At 43.4% G+C, this 13,819-nt stretch overlaps 1 protein-coding gene across 2 annotated transcripts; it reads left to right on the top strand.

The window, feature by feature from the left end:
- The first annotated feature begins 307 nt into the window (after window positions 1–307).
- Window positions 308–7,147, top strand: LOC118377959 (ETS-related transcription factor Elf-2-like). Of its 2 annotated transcripts, none has more exons than XM_035764898.2 (9): window positions 308–660; window positions 1,335–1,418; window positions 1,731–1,953; window positions 2,850–2,960; window positions 3,143–3,259; window positions 3,394–3,483; window positions 3,647–3,839; window positions 4,080–4,304; window positions 4,509–7,147. In XM_035764898.2, the coding sequence occupies exons 2-9, from the start codon at window positions 1,344–1,346 to the stop codon at window positions 5,245–5,247; spliced, it is 1,773 nt and encodes a 590-aa protein (XP_035620791.2). In that variant the 5' UTR covers window positions 308–660; window positions 1,335–1,343; the 3' UTR covers window positions 5,248–7,147. The 2 variants fall into 2 exon arrangements, with proteins under 2 accessions (XP_035620791.2, XP_035620783.2); XM_035764890.2 differs by having other exon boundaries at window positions 311–660; window positions 2,847–2,960.
- Window positions 7,148–13,819: the final 6,672 nt, after the last annotated feature.

Here is a 13,819-nt window from a genome sequence, read left to right on the forward strand (position 1 = left end):
GTGTGTGTCAACTTTGAAACCTCTGCTATTGAAAATACACCATGACAAATTATGTCCTATATATGAGCATTCACTATCGTTGTCGTAGTAAACCCCAAAACCTCATTGCTACCATATATATAGTTAAAATTGTGAAATACTCAGGCAGTTATCCAGCAATCACAAAGGATGTATTCATGCAGCAATTTGTATTTGCAGAAGTGTGTCTGAAATCATTTATTTATCGATAAATTATTTTTTGTAAAGCTAGGGCCACGTTTGGATGGGTCCACTGCCAGGGGACAGTAGCGCGATGCTCTGACGTCATCGCGGCCAATGTGTCATCGCTAGCGGGCTACAGAAGGTTGGCCCGACTTCCCCCAGCAAAGAGACGGCGCGCAGGAAAGTAGTGAGATCGAAACATCCTGTAAAATAGGACTAACTTAAAACAAATGCAATATACGGAATTTCAGTATTGTTTTGTCGGTGAAAATCAACATAAGAGCACATAGCAAGCTATTTGGCTGAAATATTGTGCTTGCTACAGCAAGCTTGCAAACACTTGAGAGTATTCAAATTAAGGAGCGCGTCGACGTCGGCCTGGTCAATTTGGCTAGCCAGGTAGCTTACAGAGCTAGACCTATCTTGAAGTTATCGACTGCAGGACAAGCAACATAAGAGGTAAGGAACGTTATTTTGCCAAATGTTACTTAATAACATGATTGGATCTGTGGAGTTCAACGGGCAAGGATGGCCATATGACAGCCAACCGTAGTTAGTTGGCGCTGCTAACTATGTAGCTAACAAGCGAGCTATGTTAGCCGCTAACAAACGAACTAAAATATTATTAAGCATTTCCTGTGTAGTAGTTAGTTCGGCAAGTTAACTTAACGTGTCATCTCTCTGATAACACAACTTGGAACACACCTATCTACCAATCAATGTACATTAAAGCTACAATGTAGAACCTATAGTTAGCTAGTTCGCTAACGTTACTAGTTAGCTGGCTAATGAAGCTACAACGGATACTGCACAAATGATGTAAACATTGGGGTCACGCTTGTGAACGTGAAGTGCTTGTGAACGTGATGCGCAAAAAGCAACTATCGCGTTCTACAGAGTGTAGAGTTTCCTCAGCCCTATTGCTGGACATGGTCAAATTTTTGCCAAATTGACGTTTGTGTTCTTGTTACTGTTGCAGTGTAAGCTAGCTAGTTTCGTTTCTCCGTTAGCTGTGATGAGTACGCTAGTGCATACTTCAGAAATCAGGGCCCAATACAGAACTGTTCATAGTCTGTGTGATGGACTGTGGTTGGGGAAGAGGCTGGCTCTGATTCCCTGTTTTATTTCCATAGGAATGAGTGATGACCTCTGTTGTGGTGGCAGACGGTGGAGGGAATATGGTGGAATACGTCACTGTCATGGAAGAGACTGAGCAGGTAAGAGACAACCGGTCCTAACCTTCCCTATGCAACATTTAAAGGGTGTTTTAATTGTAATACCAGTGCCACACACAATCCCATTCCAAGCTTAAAGCTGGGTCAGGGCTGATAGAAATATATTATTGACATTAATAATATTGTGACATTAATAATATTGTGAAGTGAACCAATGAATAACATGTTTTTCTCGTGATATTGGCATCTCTGTTATCTCAACATTATAAATGATTCAACAAATGTTCAAATACACACAACACATGATGCATGTTTCAACTTGCTCTTCCTTCAATGTATCTGTTCATTCTCCAGAGTCAGGAGAACCTCTGTGAGGAGGGGGAGGTGGTGCAGGAGATAGTGGAGACTGTAATAGGGGAGGATGGGGAGGAGTATCCTGCTGTGGTGGTGGAAGAGGTGCCCAGTGCCCAGTTGGAGCAGTGCTACGCTGCCCAGGTGTTGGTCTACGATGACGGGACCTATCTGATGCAGGACGTGGGAGACGAGCAGGAGGTGGTCACCGAGGTAGTGGAGACAGGTGAGAGGGAGGGTGGTGCAGGACTGGACAGCAATATTTTTTTGTTGCTGTTAGAGGGTTTGGATAGTGGTTTTTTTTGATTGAGTGATTGCTTTAGAGGAGTGTGAGTGTAAAAGACTCTAGCCCTGTACTGGCCCTCCCGCACTCACCTATCGTCAAACCAATCATGTCCATGCGGAGCTATATGGAGCCCTCTGCATTGTTACAAAATTTGGGAGGTGCACAGCGATGCGGTGCTCGAGTTGGCCTCCGGAAGCTCCACAATTGTGTCACACAGAGCCCCTGGATCGCATTGCCTGAACAAGCATAAATGGGCTTTTAGACTTTCCAATATATCACAAGTATTATTTTCTTCTAGGACCATCTCAAGAAGGACATCTAGTGGTGTATGAACTGAGCCCACTGGAAGAGTGACAGAAGTCATGAGGTTTGAGGGAGGGGACAGCTTTTTAGGATGTTGACCAATGACCATCCTCAAGATAGATCTTCTGTAGGCAGTGGTTACTATGCACAACCGAATGCGGGAGGGTTGTGAATGAGTGAGATAAAGAGCGGCGAAATAGAAGACATGGGGTGATAGCTGGTACAGGCTACGTCACTCCTTCTCTCCAACGCCACAAGGATAAAGGCTACACGGTTTACTATCAGTGTCCCAAAAGTACAGGTTCACTTAGCCTAACCTCTCATTATTTAATGAAAGGAAACATCCATCTTGCCCAGCTAACTCCTTCCAAGTGTGAACGTCTGTGGTATCTACTGCTGTAGGGCCCCAGGCATAAGAAGATACGGTTGAATACTCATTGAAACAAAGTAATTGAACGAACATTACATTGAAATGAAATGTATTTTCGACACTCCTTTAAACTACCCCCCCGTCTCATGTGTTGTTGTAGTAGAGGTGTCGTCACACGGGGGCATGGTGTGCTTTGATAAGACCTTCGAGGCGGCCGAGGCCCTTCTTCACATGGACTCCCCCAGCAGTTTCCATGGAGACCGCAACAACACAGGTAACAACTCAACCCCTCCTCCATTGGCCTTGCCGGGGGCCAGGCATTATAAGTGTGTGGCGGGCCATGATGGTAAAATGTGTCAACGTTCGTTCTACCACAAAGTTACCATTTGGCAGTCTGAGTTGAATCTTCACACTGCTCTGTGGCTGTAATGATGAACTATTGTCTGTCTGTCTCAGTGGAGGATGTGATGATGGAGACGGTGGTGGAGGTGTCTACAGAGTGTGAGCCCATAGAAGAGGACAGCTTCCCTATACCCCCCGACTATGAGCCTCCGTCTGCCAAGAAGAAGAAAGGTCTGCCTCAAACACAACCACATGCGTTCTTGCCATCTGTCTCTGTGTTGGTCACTGTGTGCAACCCAGTATTAAAAGTTAAGTTGTATATTATATCAAATGTACGAAGTTATGTTTGGTTGGTTTCCTTGCAGGGGGACGGAAGCCGAAGACGCAACAGCCTCAGCCTGACACCAACGGCAACATTGACCTGGGGATCAGGCAGAGACCCAGAGAGGGAAAAGGTACCACACACACAGCGAGGGCTAGGGTTTGTCAAGCCCACGAAGGGATTCTCCTCTACGTAGAGCAACTCAAGATGGGGCCATATCCCTTCAGTAGATAGCCGGTGTGTGGGCCATCCTCTGTATGAATGACATTGGTCTTCTCTCTCCCTCCGTCCTCCAGGGAGCACCACCTACCTATGGGAGTTCCTGTTGGATCTCCTCCAGGATAAGAACACCTGTCCCAGGTACATCAAGTGGATGCAGCGGGACAAGGGCATCTTCAAGCTGGTCGACTCCAAGGCCGTGTCCAAGCTGTGGGGCAAACACAAGAACAAACCTGACATGAACTATGAAACCATGGGCAGGGCACTCCGGTAACTATGGGATACCATTCTACTATATTGGCTAGCCAATTCCTCACCATAGTTAGTGTGTAAGGCTTATTGTTGACCCAACATATCTTTACTGTTTTTATGCTAAGGAATGAGTAATGCAATTTTTGATTTGTCTTTTTAAAATGCATGCATTTAACCCTTAAGTTCCCCTCCTTAAAATGCATGCAATGGTATGCCACTTAGGTTAGGTAAACTGAGAGTACGGTTGTTCCTGTCCAGGTATTACTACCAGAGGGGGATCCTAGCCAAGGTGGCGGGCCAGAGGCTAGCCTACCAGTTTAAAGACATGCCCAAGAACATCAGGGTGATCGACGATGACAGGGAGGAGGAGGAGGGAGAGGGGGAACCCTCTGAGCACCACCAGACACTGATTATTGACCCTGCCACCTCCACCCAGACACAGCAGAGCTACGTCACCGTCATACCCACCTCGTCCGGCAACAGGTGAGGCATGATTGGAGAAGTCATGAAATAATGAATACATTTTTGTAGCAATTTTTCCCCCCAAGAGAAAATCTGCGGTATTTATTTGAAAAGGTGTTAGGGGCAGCAGACATAAGAGAACTTGTATGTGTGATTCTGTCTGTGTCCATTTTCATCCAAATGCACTGTGAAGTAGTTACATCTTTGTTTCTGTCTTATGTACAGGACCATGCGTTTGGCCATGCCCATGGTCATGACGACGACACTGGGTCAGATGACCCTCAACTCCTCCACCGTCTTCACCACCCAGGCTCCCATCACCCTGGGCAACGCCCACGCTGGCGGGCCCAAGCTGGTGATCCAGACCCTGCCTGCCATGATGCCCGCCGGGGCCAAGAGCGGAGAGAAGATCACCATCATCACCATCCCGGCGGCCCAGCTAGCTCAGCTAACGCAGGGCAACCTTTCAGCCCAGCTCTCAGGCCAGCTAGCTCAGCTCATACAGGCTAAACCAGTCACCCAGCTGGTGCAGGCTAAACCAGTCACCCAGCTGGTGCAGGCTAAACCAGTCACCCAGCTGGTGCAGGCTAAACCAGTCACCCAGCTGGTGCAGGCTAAACCAGTCACCCAGCTGGTGCAGGCTAAACCAGTCACCCAGCTGGTGCAGGCTAAACCAGTCACCCAGCTGGTGCAGGCTAAACCAGCCCCTCCACTCATACTGGCAAAGCCTGTGACTGTGACCCAGCAGCCACCTACTGCCTCCCCTGTAGGTAAACTACAGCTCCCTCCCTCCACCACCATCACAATCCCTGTAACTACCCCCTCTACACACCCTGAAAAAGAAGCCATCTCACCCCACACAGCCCTTCCAGAGTCAACTCCTACAGTCAGCACGGAGCTTCCCCAGTCTAGCCCGGGAGACCCCTCTGACTCGGGAGTCGGCACAGAACCCAGTGGACCCTGAATCTTGAACTCGAGGCCAAGGGGCCCGACAGCTACTGACTCCATATTGACCCTGTGTTTTGAAGTGGAGTCTTCCCTTCCCATCCTCCAATCACTGGGCAGTGGAGCTGTAGGACCATACAGAGGAGGAGAGCTCTGAACCTCTGCTATGGAGCTCCTAGTTACCAGGGAGCTAGTCTTCAAACTGGAGCTGCAGTGCCATCCCTCCCTCCACATCAGAAAACCAGGAAAAGAGATGGGGATAAAGGGACTTTGTATACATAATACATAGCTACACTCTCCTACGTATTGATTTGGACAGTGAAGCTAAAACGTTTAATTTGGCTCTCTACTCCAGCATTTTGTATTTGTGATTAATTATTTCATGTGAGGTGACCGTACAGAATGTCATATTTATTTGAGGGTATTTTCATGCATATCTTTTTCACCGTTTATAAATAATAATAATAATAATATATGCCATTTAGCAGACGCTTTTATCCAAAGCGACTTACAGTCATGTGTGCATACATTCTACGTATGGGTGGTCCCGGGAATCGAACCCACTACCCTGGCGTTGCAAGCGCCATGCTCTACCAACTGAGCTACAGGTCTGCCTGTAAATAATCACTATATGTATCTAGTCCCCCAACTTGAAGGTGTTATACATATTTGGTCAAATTCAGTAGTATGTGTATTAAAGTAGTCAAAAGTTTAGTATTTGGTCCCATATTCCTAGCACGCAGTGACACCAAGCTTGTGATTCTGCATTTGCACTTTGCTTTGGCTGTGTTTCAGAATGTTATGTCCAATAGAAATTAATAGTAAATAATGCATTGTCATTTTTAATTTAAATATTGCAGAACATTTCTGAACACATACCTTAATCGTGAATAAGTGAGAGAGTGTGAGTTAGAGGCATAAATATCATACCCCCCCAAAAAGTGATGGTGAGAGGTTAGCCTTTCTTGGGGGTCTGATCTTTGTGCCTCTAGCTTATCATTATTCACAGTTCATGCAAGATTATCAGTAATTATGGTAGCATCCACATTTAATGTAGAAGTGTTCACAAACATATTCCATTTGTATTTTTTTTGTGACTCCAAAATGACACATTGTTGTGCCAAACAGAAATGGTAAATAGTCTGAAACACAGCCAAAACAAACTGCAAATGCATCCAACAAGTTTGTAGAGTTACAAGCTGATGTAGTCATTGCATGCCAGGAATATGGAACCAAATACTAAACTTATGTATATTAAATACTTATGATACCTTTCAAATGGACTGTTTTCATTTAACGGTAAAACATATGTAGGAAAATACCCTCAAAACAGGTGACATTCTGAACGGTCCCCTCATATGAAACATTTAATTTTAAATGCTGGAGTATAGAGCCAAATTAAAAGTTTTAGCTTCACTGTCCAGATAAATATGTAGGGGAGTGTACATGCTTTAGAAGCTCTTTGGATCTCAAACGATGGGCAAGCCTTAGATTGTACATTGAACATGCTTCTTTTAATCAAAAACATAATAAAGGAAGCCTGAAAGATTTGTGTAAACTTTTTGATACTCTTCACAGGTTGCGTACAATGTATTCTAAGTTCAATGCAAGTTTAGTTCTTTTGTCTCGTAGTTGAAATTTTTGGGTTTTCCTCTGACTGGTTGGTTCCCATCATCTGGCTATGGAAAGTAGTCTAGTCCTCCACAGCACTGTCCCTCCACACTCAATGTTTTTTGTGTGTTTATTATATATATTTTTTACTGTTCAGAAAAGGGAGCGAAAGGATGTTTGTGTTAAGAAAAGATAGATCCAGATGGTATATTCCCACATTTTGAAGCATATGCTATTTTCATGTACTCTCAAAGTGTATTGATGTAGATTTTACTGAAGTATGTATTATATAAAAACATGAATTGAAACATCTTGTGTTGGTCAATACTTGTTGGCACTGAATCTCTTTCAGACGGAGTTGAAAAACATAAAGGACTAGGCAAACAAACTGTGTGAATGAATGGTGACGTTTCACCAAGTAAAATCATCAAATGATAGCTGGTGTTCTGTGGTCAAGTACCCAATTGCCATACTTGAGTAAAAGTATAAATACATTTTTTAATAGAAATTTACTCAAGTGAAAGTCAGCCAGTAAAATACTACTTGTCTAAAATTATTTGGTTTTATGTATCAAAAGTAATTAAAATTAATATAATAATAATAATAATAATATAATATATGCCATTTAGCAGACGCTTTTATCCAAAGCGACTTACAGTCATGTGTGCATACATTCTACGTATGGGTGGTCCCGGGAATCGAACCCACTACCCTGGCGTTACAAGCGCCATGCTCTACCAACTGAGCTACAGAAGGACCACATATACCTCATATACATTTACAATTCCTTATTAAGCAAAGCAGACAGCACCATTTGTTTTGTTTTTAGTGTATGGATAGCCAGGGGCACACTCCAGCGCTAAGACATTTAAAAAAGATGCATTTATGTTTAGTGAGTCTGCCAGGCCAGAGTCAGTAGGGATGACCACCTGTTATTTTGATAAGTGCTTGAATTTGACTGTCTTGCTAAGCATTCAAAATGTAACTTTTGGTTGTCATGGAAAATGTATGGAGTAAAAAGTACATTTTCTTTAGGAAGTAAAAGTTGCCAAAAATATAAAAAGTAAAGTACAGATACCCCAAAAAACTACGTAAGTAGTACTTTCAATTATTTTTACTTTACACCACTAGAATGGTAACCCACAGCTGATGTTTGTATTGGTCTTCAAACTCAGCTGGATACCTTTTACTGTCAATGGCCTTGTATTCTATATACAGTGCATTTAAACTATTCAGATGCCTTCCCTTTTTCCACATGTTATTACATCCTTATTCTAAAATTAAAGAAAACATTTGTCAATCTATGCCCCATAAGCAAAAACAGTTTTTTTAGAAATGTTTACAAAAATAATATATACTGACAAGATATCCCTATTTGGTAAAAGAACAAGTCCATATTATGGAACAGCTCAAATAAACAGAGAAATGACAGTCCGCCATTACTTTAAGACATGTAGGTCAGACAATCTGAAAAATGTTTGCAGTCACAAAAATGATCAAGGGCTATGATGAAGCTGGCTCTCATGAGGACCACCACTGAAAAGGAAGACCCAGAGTTACCTCTGCTGTAGGGAATAGGTTCATTGGAGTTAACTGCACCTCAGATTGCAGCCCAGAGTTCAAGTAAAGACACATCTCAACATGAACTGTTTAGAGGAGACTGCGTGAATCAGGCCTTCGCGGTTGAATTGCTGCAAAGAAACCACTAAAGGACACAAAATAAGGAGAGACTTGCTTGGGCCAAGAAACACAAGCAATGGACATTAGACTGTACTTAGGTCTGATGAGTCCAAATTAGATTTTTGGTTCCAACCGTCATGTCTTTCTGAGACAGTAGGTGAACAGATGATCTCCACATGTGTGGTTCCCACCGTGAAGCATGAAGGAGGTGTGATGGTGTGGGGGTGCTTTGCTGGTGACACTGTCAGTGATTTATTTAGAATTCAATGCACACTTAACCTGCATGGCTACCACAGCATTCTGCAGTGATACACCATCCCATCTGGTTTGCCCTTAGTGGGACTATCATTTGTTTTTCAACAGGACAATAACCCAACACACCTCCAGGCTGTGTAAGGGCTATTTGGCCAAGAAGGAGAGTGATGGAGTGCTGCATTAGATGACCTGACCTCAACCAAATTGAGATGGTTTGGGATGAGTTGGACCTCAGAGTGAATGAAAAGCAGCCAACAAGTGCTCAGTATATGTTGGAACTCCTTCAAGACTGTTGTAAAAGCATTCTAGGTGAAGCTGGTTGAGAGAATGCCAAGTGTGTGCAAAGCTGACATCAAGGCAAAGGGTGGCTACTTTGAAGAATCTCACATATAAAATATGTTTTGATTTGTTTAACACTTTTTTGTTACTACGTTGATTTCATGTGTTATTTCATAGTTTTGATGTCTTCACTATTATTCTGTCCAAAACCAAGCCATGAGGTCGAAGGAATTGTCCGGAGAGCTCTGAGACAGGATTGTGTCAAGGCACAGATCTAGGTAAGGTTACCAAAAGAGAGAGAGAGAGAGAGAGAGAGATCCTTGATGAAAACCTGCTTCAGAGCGCTCAGGACCTCAGACTGGGTCGAAGGTTCACCTTCCAACAGGACACCAACCCTGAGCACACAGCAAAGACAACGTAGGAGTCGCTTCGGGACAAGTCTCAATGTCCTTGAGTGGCCCAGCCAGAGCCCGGACTTGAACCCAATCGAACATCGCTGGAGAGACCTGAAAATAGCTTGGACGCTCCCCGTCCAACTTGACAGAGCTTGAAAGGATCTGGAAAGAAGAATGGGAGAAACTCACCAAATATAGTTGTGCCAAGCTTGTAGCGTCACACCCAAGAAGACTCTAGGCTGTAATCACTGCCAAAGGTACTTCAACAAAGTACTAGGTAAAGGGTCTGCATGCTTAAGTACATGTGATATTTCAGATTTTATTTTCCAAAATGTCTAAAAACCTCTTTTCACTTTGTCATTATGGTTTATTGTGTGTAGATTGAAGAGAAAAAATAAACAATTGAATACATTTTAGAATAAGGCTGTAAAGTAACAAAATGTGGAAAAAGTCAAGTGGTGTGAATACTTTCCGAATGCACTGTACATGTCCTATCCTGGCCTCAAGAACATCTGAAACTACTTGACACATGAATGGTATGGTAATGCACACAATATTGGTAGTAACCCATCCAGTCACATCACATTTACTGTCAAAGTGCCTATTTACGAGGATAATTTTTTATTTTACCAGGTAAATTGACTGAGAAAATATTCTAATTTACAGCAACGACCTGGGGAATAGTTACAGGGAGAGGAGGTGGGATGAATGAGCCAATTGGTGCAGACATTCTGTGCAGTCGTATACCCATCATTGCAGATGGAGGAGAAATGCTAAGGACTTGGATCACTGCACACTGTGCTATTTGGTATTAATTTACCTGCTGGGCTCCATCATCTGTTATTTCCCAGTGTTATGTCCTCTCACGGTATGGCCTGATGGGATTGGAAGGGATCAGGTGAGATCAGGGTTAGAAGCCCCATGTAACTTCCTGTCCACCCATTCCCTCACACTCATCCTATTCCGACTCACCATTGTGTCCAGAGTCATGCTCAAGGGCAGCAGACTTAAGGGCTAACCAGCTGAGAGGTCATTACCACACACACGCACTTACCTATGGTCAGCCTCCGATGCAACTAAATGTTTTCTTTATTATCCATCTCTGTGTTGTCCACTGCCCCTGTGTGTCTGTAATAAACATTAAGTTGTATATTATATGAAGTGTACTAACTTATATTTGGTTGGTTTCCTTACAGGGGGGAAGGAAGCCGAAGACACAACCTCAGCCTGACACCAACGGCAACATTGACCTGGGGAGACTTGGAGAGGGAAAGGTACCACACAAACCCGATTACTTATGCAGGGTGTGGGGGTCTTTCTCCAGTCCCTGTGGTGCTGGTTGGAGGGCTGTGATGGTCTCAAGGCCCTCTCAAAGTGCCCAGTTTCACACAGTGACAAGTATCCCTGTGAACAGTGTACAAAACTAAGAACACCTGCTATTTCCATGACATACACTGACCAGGTGAAAGCTATGATCACTTACTGACGTCACTTGTTGAATCCACTTCAATCAGTGTAGATAAAGGGGAGACAGGCTAAATAATGATTTTTAAGCATTGAGACAATTTAGACATGGATTGTGTATGTGTGTCCATTAGAGGCTGAATGGGCAAGACAAAATATTTAAGTACCTTTGAACAGGGTTTGGTAGTATGTGCCAGGTGCACTGGTTTGTGTCAAGAACTGCAATGCTGCTGGGTTTTTCACGCTCAACAGTTTCCCGTGTGTATCAAGAATTGTCCACCACCCAAAGGATATCCAGCCAATTTGATACAACTGTGGGAAGCATTGGAGTCAACACGGGCCAGCATCCCGTTAGAACGCTTTTGACACCTTGCAGAGTCCATGCCCCGATTAATTGAGGTTGTTTTGAGGGCAAAAGGGGGTACAACTCAATATTAGGAAGGTGTTCCTAATGTTTTGTACACACACATATAGATAGATATACAGTGGGGCAAAAAAGTATTTAGTCAGCCCCCAATTGTGCAAGTTCTCCCACTTAAAAAGACGAGAGAGGCCTGTAATTTTCATCATAGGTACACTTCCACTATGACAGACAAAATTAGAAAAAAAAATCCAGAAAATCACATTGTAGGATTTTTAAATAATTCATTTGCAAATTATGGTGGAAAATAAGTATTTGGTCAATAACAAAAGTTTATCTCAATACTTTGTTATATACCCTTTGTTGGCAATGACAGAGGTCAAACGTTTTCTGTAAGTCTTCACAAGGTCCTCCATGCAGATCTCCTCTAGAGCAGTGGTGTTTTGGGGCTGTTGCTGGGCAACACGGACTTTCAACTCCCTCCAAAGATTTTCTATGGGGTTGAGATCTGGAGACTGGCTAGGTCACTCCAGGACCTTGAAATGCTTCTTACGAAGCCACTCCTTCGTTGCCTGGGCGGTGTGTTTGGGATCAGTGTCATGCTGAAAGACCCAGCCACGTTTCATCTTCAATGCCGTTGCTGATGGAAGGAGGTTTTCACTCAAAATCTCACGATACATGGCCCCATTCATTGTTTCCTTTACACGGATCAGTCATCCTGGTCCCTTCGCAGAAAAACAGCCCCAAAGCATGATGTTTCCACCCCCATGCTTCACAGTAGGTATGGTGTTCTTTGGATGCAACTCAGCATTCTTTGTCCTCCAAACACGACAAGTTCAGTTTTTACCAAAAAGTTATATTTTGGTTTCATCTGACCATATGACATTCTCCCAATCTTCTTCTGGATCATCCAAATGCTCTCTAGCAAACTTCAGACGGGGCTGGACATGTACTGGCTTAAGCAGGGGGACACGTCTGGCACTGCAGGATTTGAGTCCCTGGCGGCGTAGTGTGTTACTACTGATGGTAGGCTTTGTTACTTTGGTCCCAGCTCTCTGCAGGTCATTCACTAGGTCCCCCCGTGTGGTTCTGGGATTTTTGATCACCGTTCTTGTGATAATTTTGACCCCACGGGGTGAGATCTTGCGTGGAGCCCCAGATCGAGGGAGATTATCAGTGGTCTTGTATGTCTTCCATTTCCTAAGAATTGCTCCCACAGTTGATTTCTTCAAACCAAGCTGCTTACCTATTGCAGATTCAGTCTTCCCAGCCTGGTGCAGGTCTACAATTTTGTTTCTGGTGTCCTTTGACAGCTCTTTGGTCTTGGCCATAGTGGAGTTTGGAGTGTGACTGTTTGAGGTTGTGGACAGGTGTCTTTTATACTGATAACAAGTTCAAACTCTGTCCAGTGTGTGTTCTTTTGTCCATCTTAATCTTTTATTTTTATTGGCCAGTCTGAGATATGGCTTTTTCTTTGCAACTCTGCCTAGGCCGGCATCTCGGAGTCGCCTCTTCACTGTTGACATTGAGACTGGTGTTTTGCGGGTACTATTTAATGAAGCTGCCAGTTGAGGACTTGTGAGGCGTCCGTTTCTCAAACTAGACACTAATGTACTTGTCTTCTTGCTCAGTTGTGCACCGGGGCCTCCCAAGGGTTTTCTAGTGATCAATTAGCCTTTTAAATGATAAACTTGGATTAACTAACACAACGTGCCATTGGAACATGGAACAATCTGCCGTTTCCAGCTACAACAGTCATTTACAACATTAACAATGTCTACACTGTATTTCTGATCAAGTTGTTATTTTAAATGACAAAGAAAATGTGCTTTTCTTTCAAAAACATTTCTAAGTGACCTCAAACTTTTGAACGGTAGTGTATGTATATATATATATATACATTTATATATATATATATATATAAAACATTTTTTAGGAATTCAGTCAGGTCTCAACCTACAGTTGAGTTAGTAGTAGAATACACAAGGTACAATTTCGAAATTTACATTTTCTTATGTCAGTCACTCAATTAGCATGTCAATTCAATATTAGGAAGGTGTTCCTAATGTTTGGTACACTCAGTGTATGCTGTCAAGCTGTTAGTTCTGCTTTCTACAGTACATGGCAGTATTGTTAATAGCCTGCTGTTGTTGCCTGATAGTCCACAGCACCAACTGCCCAACCAAAGGCTGCAGAAGTGAAGTGGGAAGCTAAAGTCGTGCATGTTTTATTCTCAATAGAGATTTGAGGGGGAGGCCCCAAGACAACGTGGCGCAGAACAATGGAGACTGAGCTCCAACCATATATATATATATATATATATATAAAAAACTGTTAAATTGTCGATGGCTACAACATCATCAGCAGAACTGGGTTACAGTGGAGAAGATGGCCTCGGATGGGGCCACAGTGTCTCCTGACCCCTCCTGTCTCAGCCTCCAGTATTTATGCTGCAGTAGTTTGTGTCGGGGGGCTAGGGTCAGTTTGTTATATCTGGAGTAATTCTCCTGTCCTATTCGGTGTCCTGTGTGAATCTAAGTGTGCGT

This window comes from Oncorhynchus keta, chromosome 4 (genome assembly GCF_023373465.1).
Source record: "Oncorhynchus keta strain PuntledgeMale-10-30-2019 chromosome 4, Oket_V2, whole genome shotgun sequence".
In the NCBI taxonomy this organism is placed as follows: domain Eukaryota; kingdom Metazoa; phylum Chordata; class Actinopteri; order Salmoniformes; family Salmonidae; genus Oncorhynchus; species Oncorhynchus keta.

What these genes read in the sequence shown, in the direction of transcription:
- LOC118377959 (XM_035764890.2), top strand. Translation starts at nt 1,344, where the DNA reads ATGACCTCTGTTGTGGTGGCAGACGGTGGAGGGAATATGGTGGAATAC. An exon ending in TGGAGACCGCAACAACACAG is followed by an intron (nt 2,961 to 3,142) that starts GTAACAACTCAA and finishes TGTCTGTCTCAG; the next exon opens with TGGAGGATGTGATGATGGAG. An exon ending in CCCACCTCGTCCGGCAACAG is followed by an intron (nt 4,305 to 4,508) that starts GTGAGGCATGAT and finishes TCTTATGTACAG; the next exon opens with GACCATGCGTTTGGCCATGC.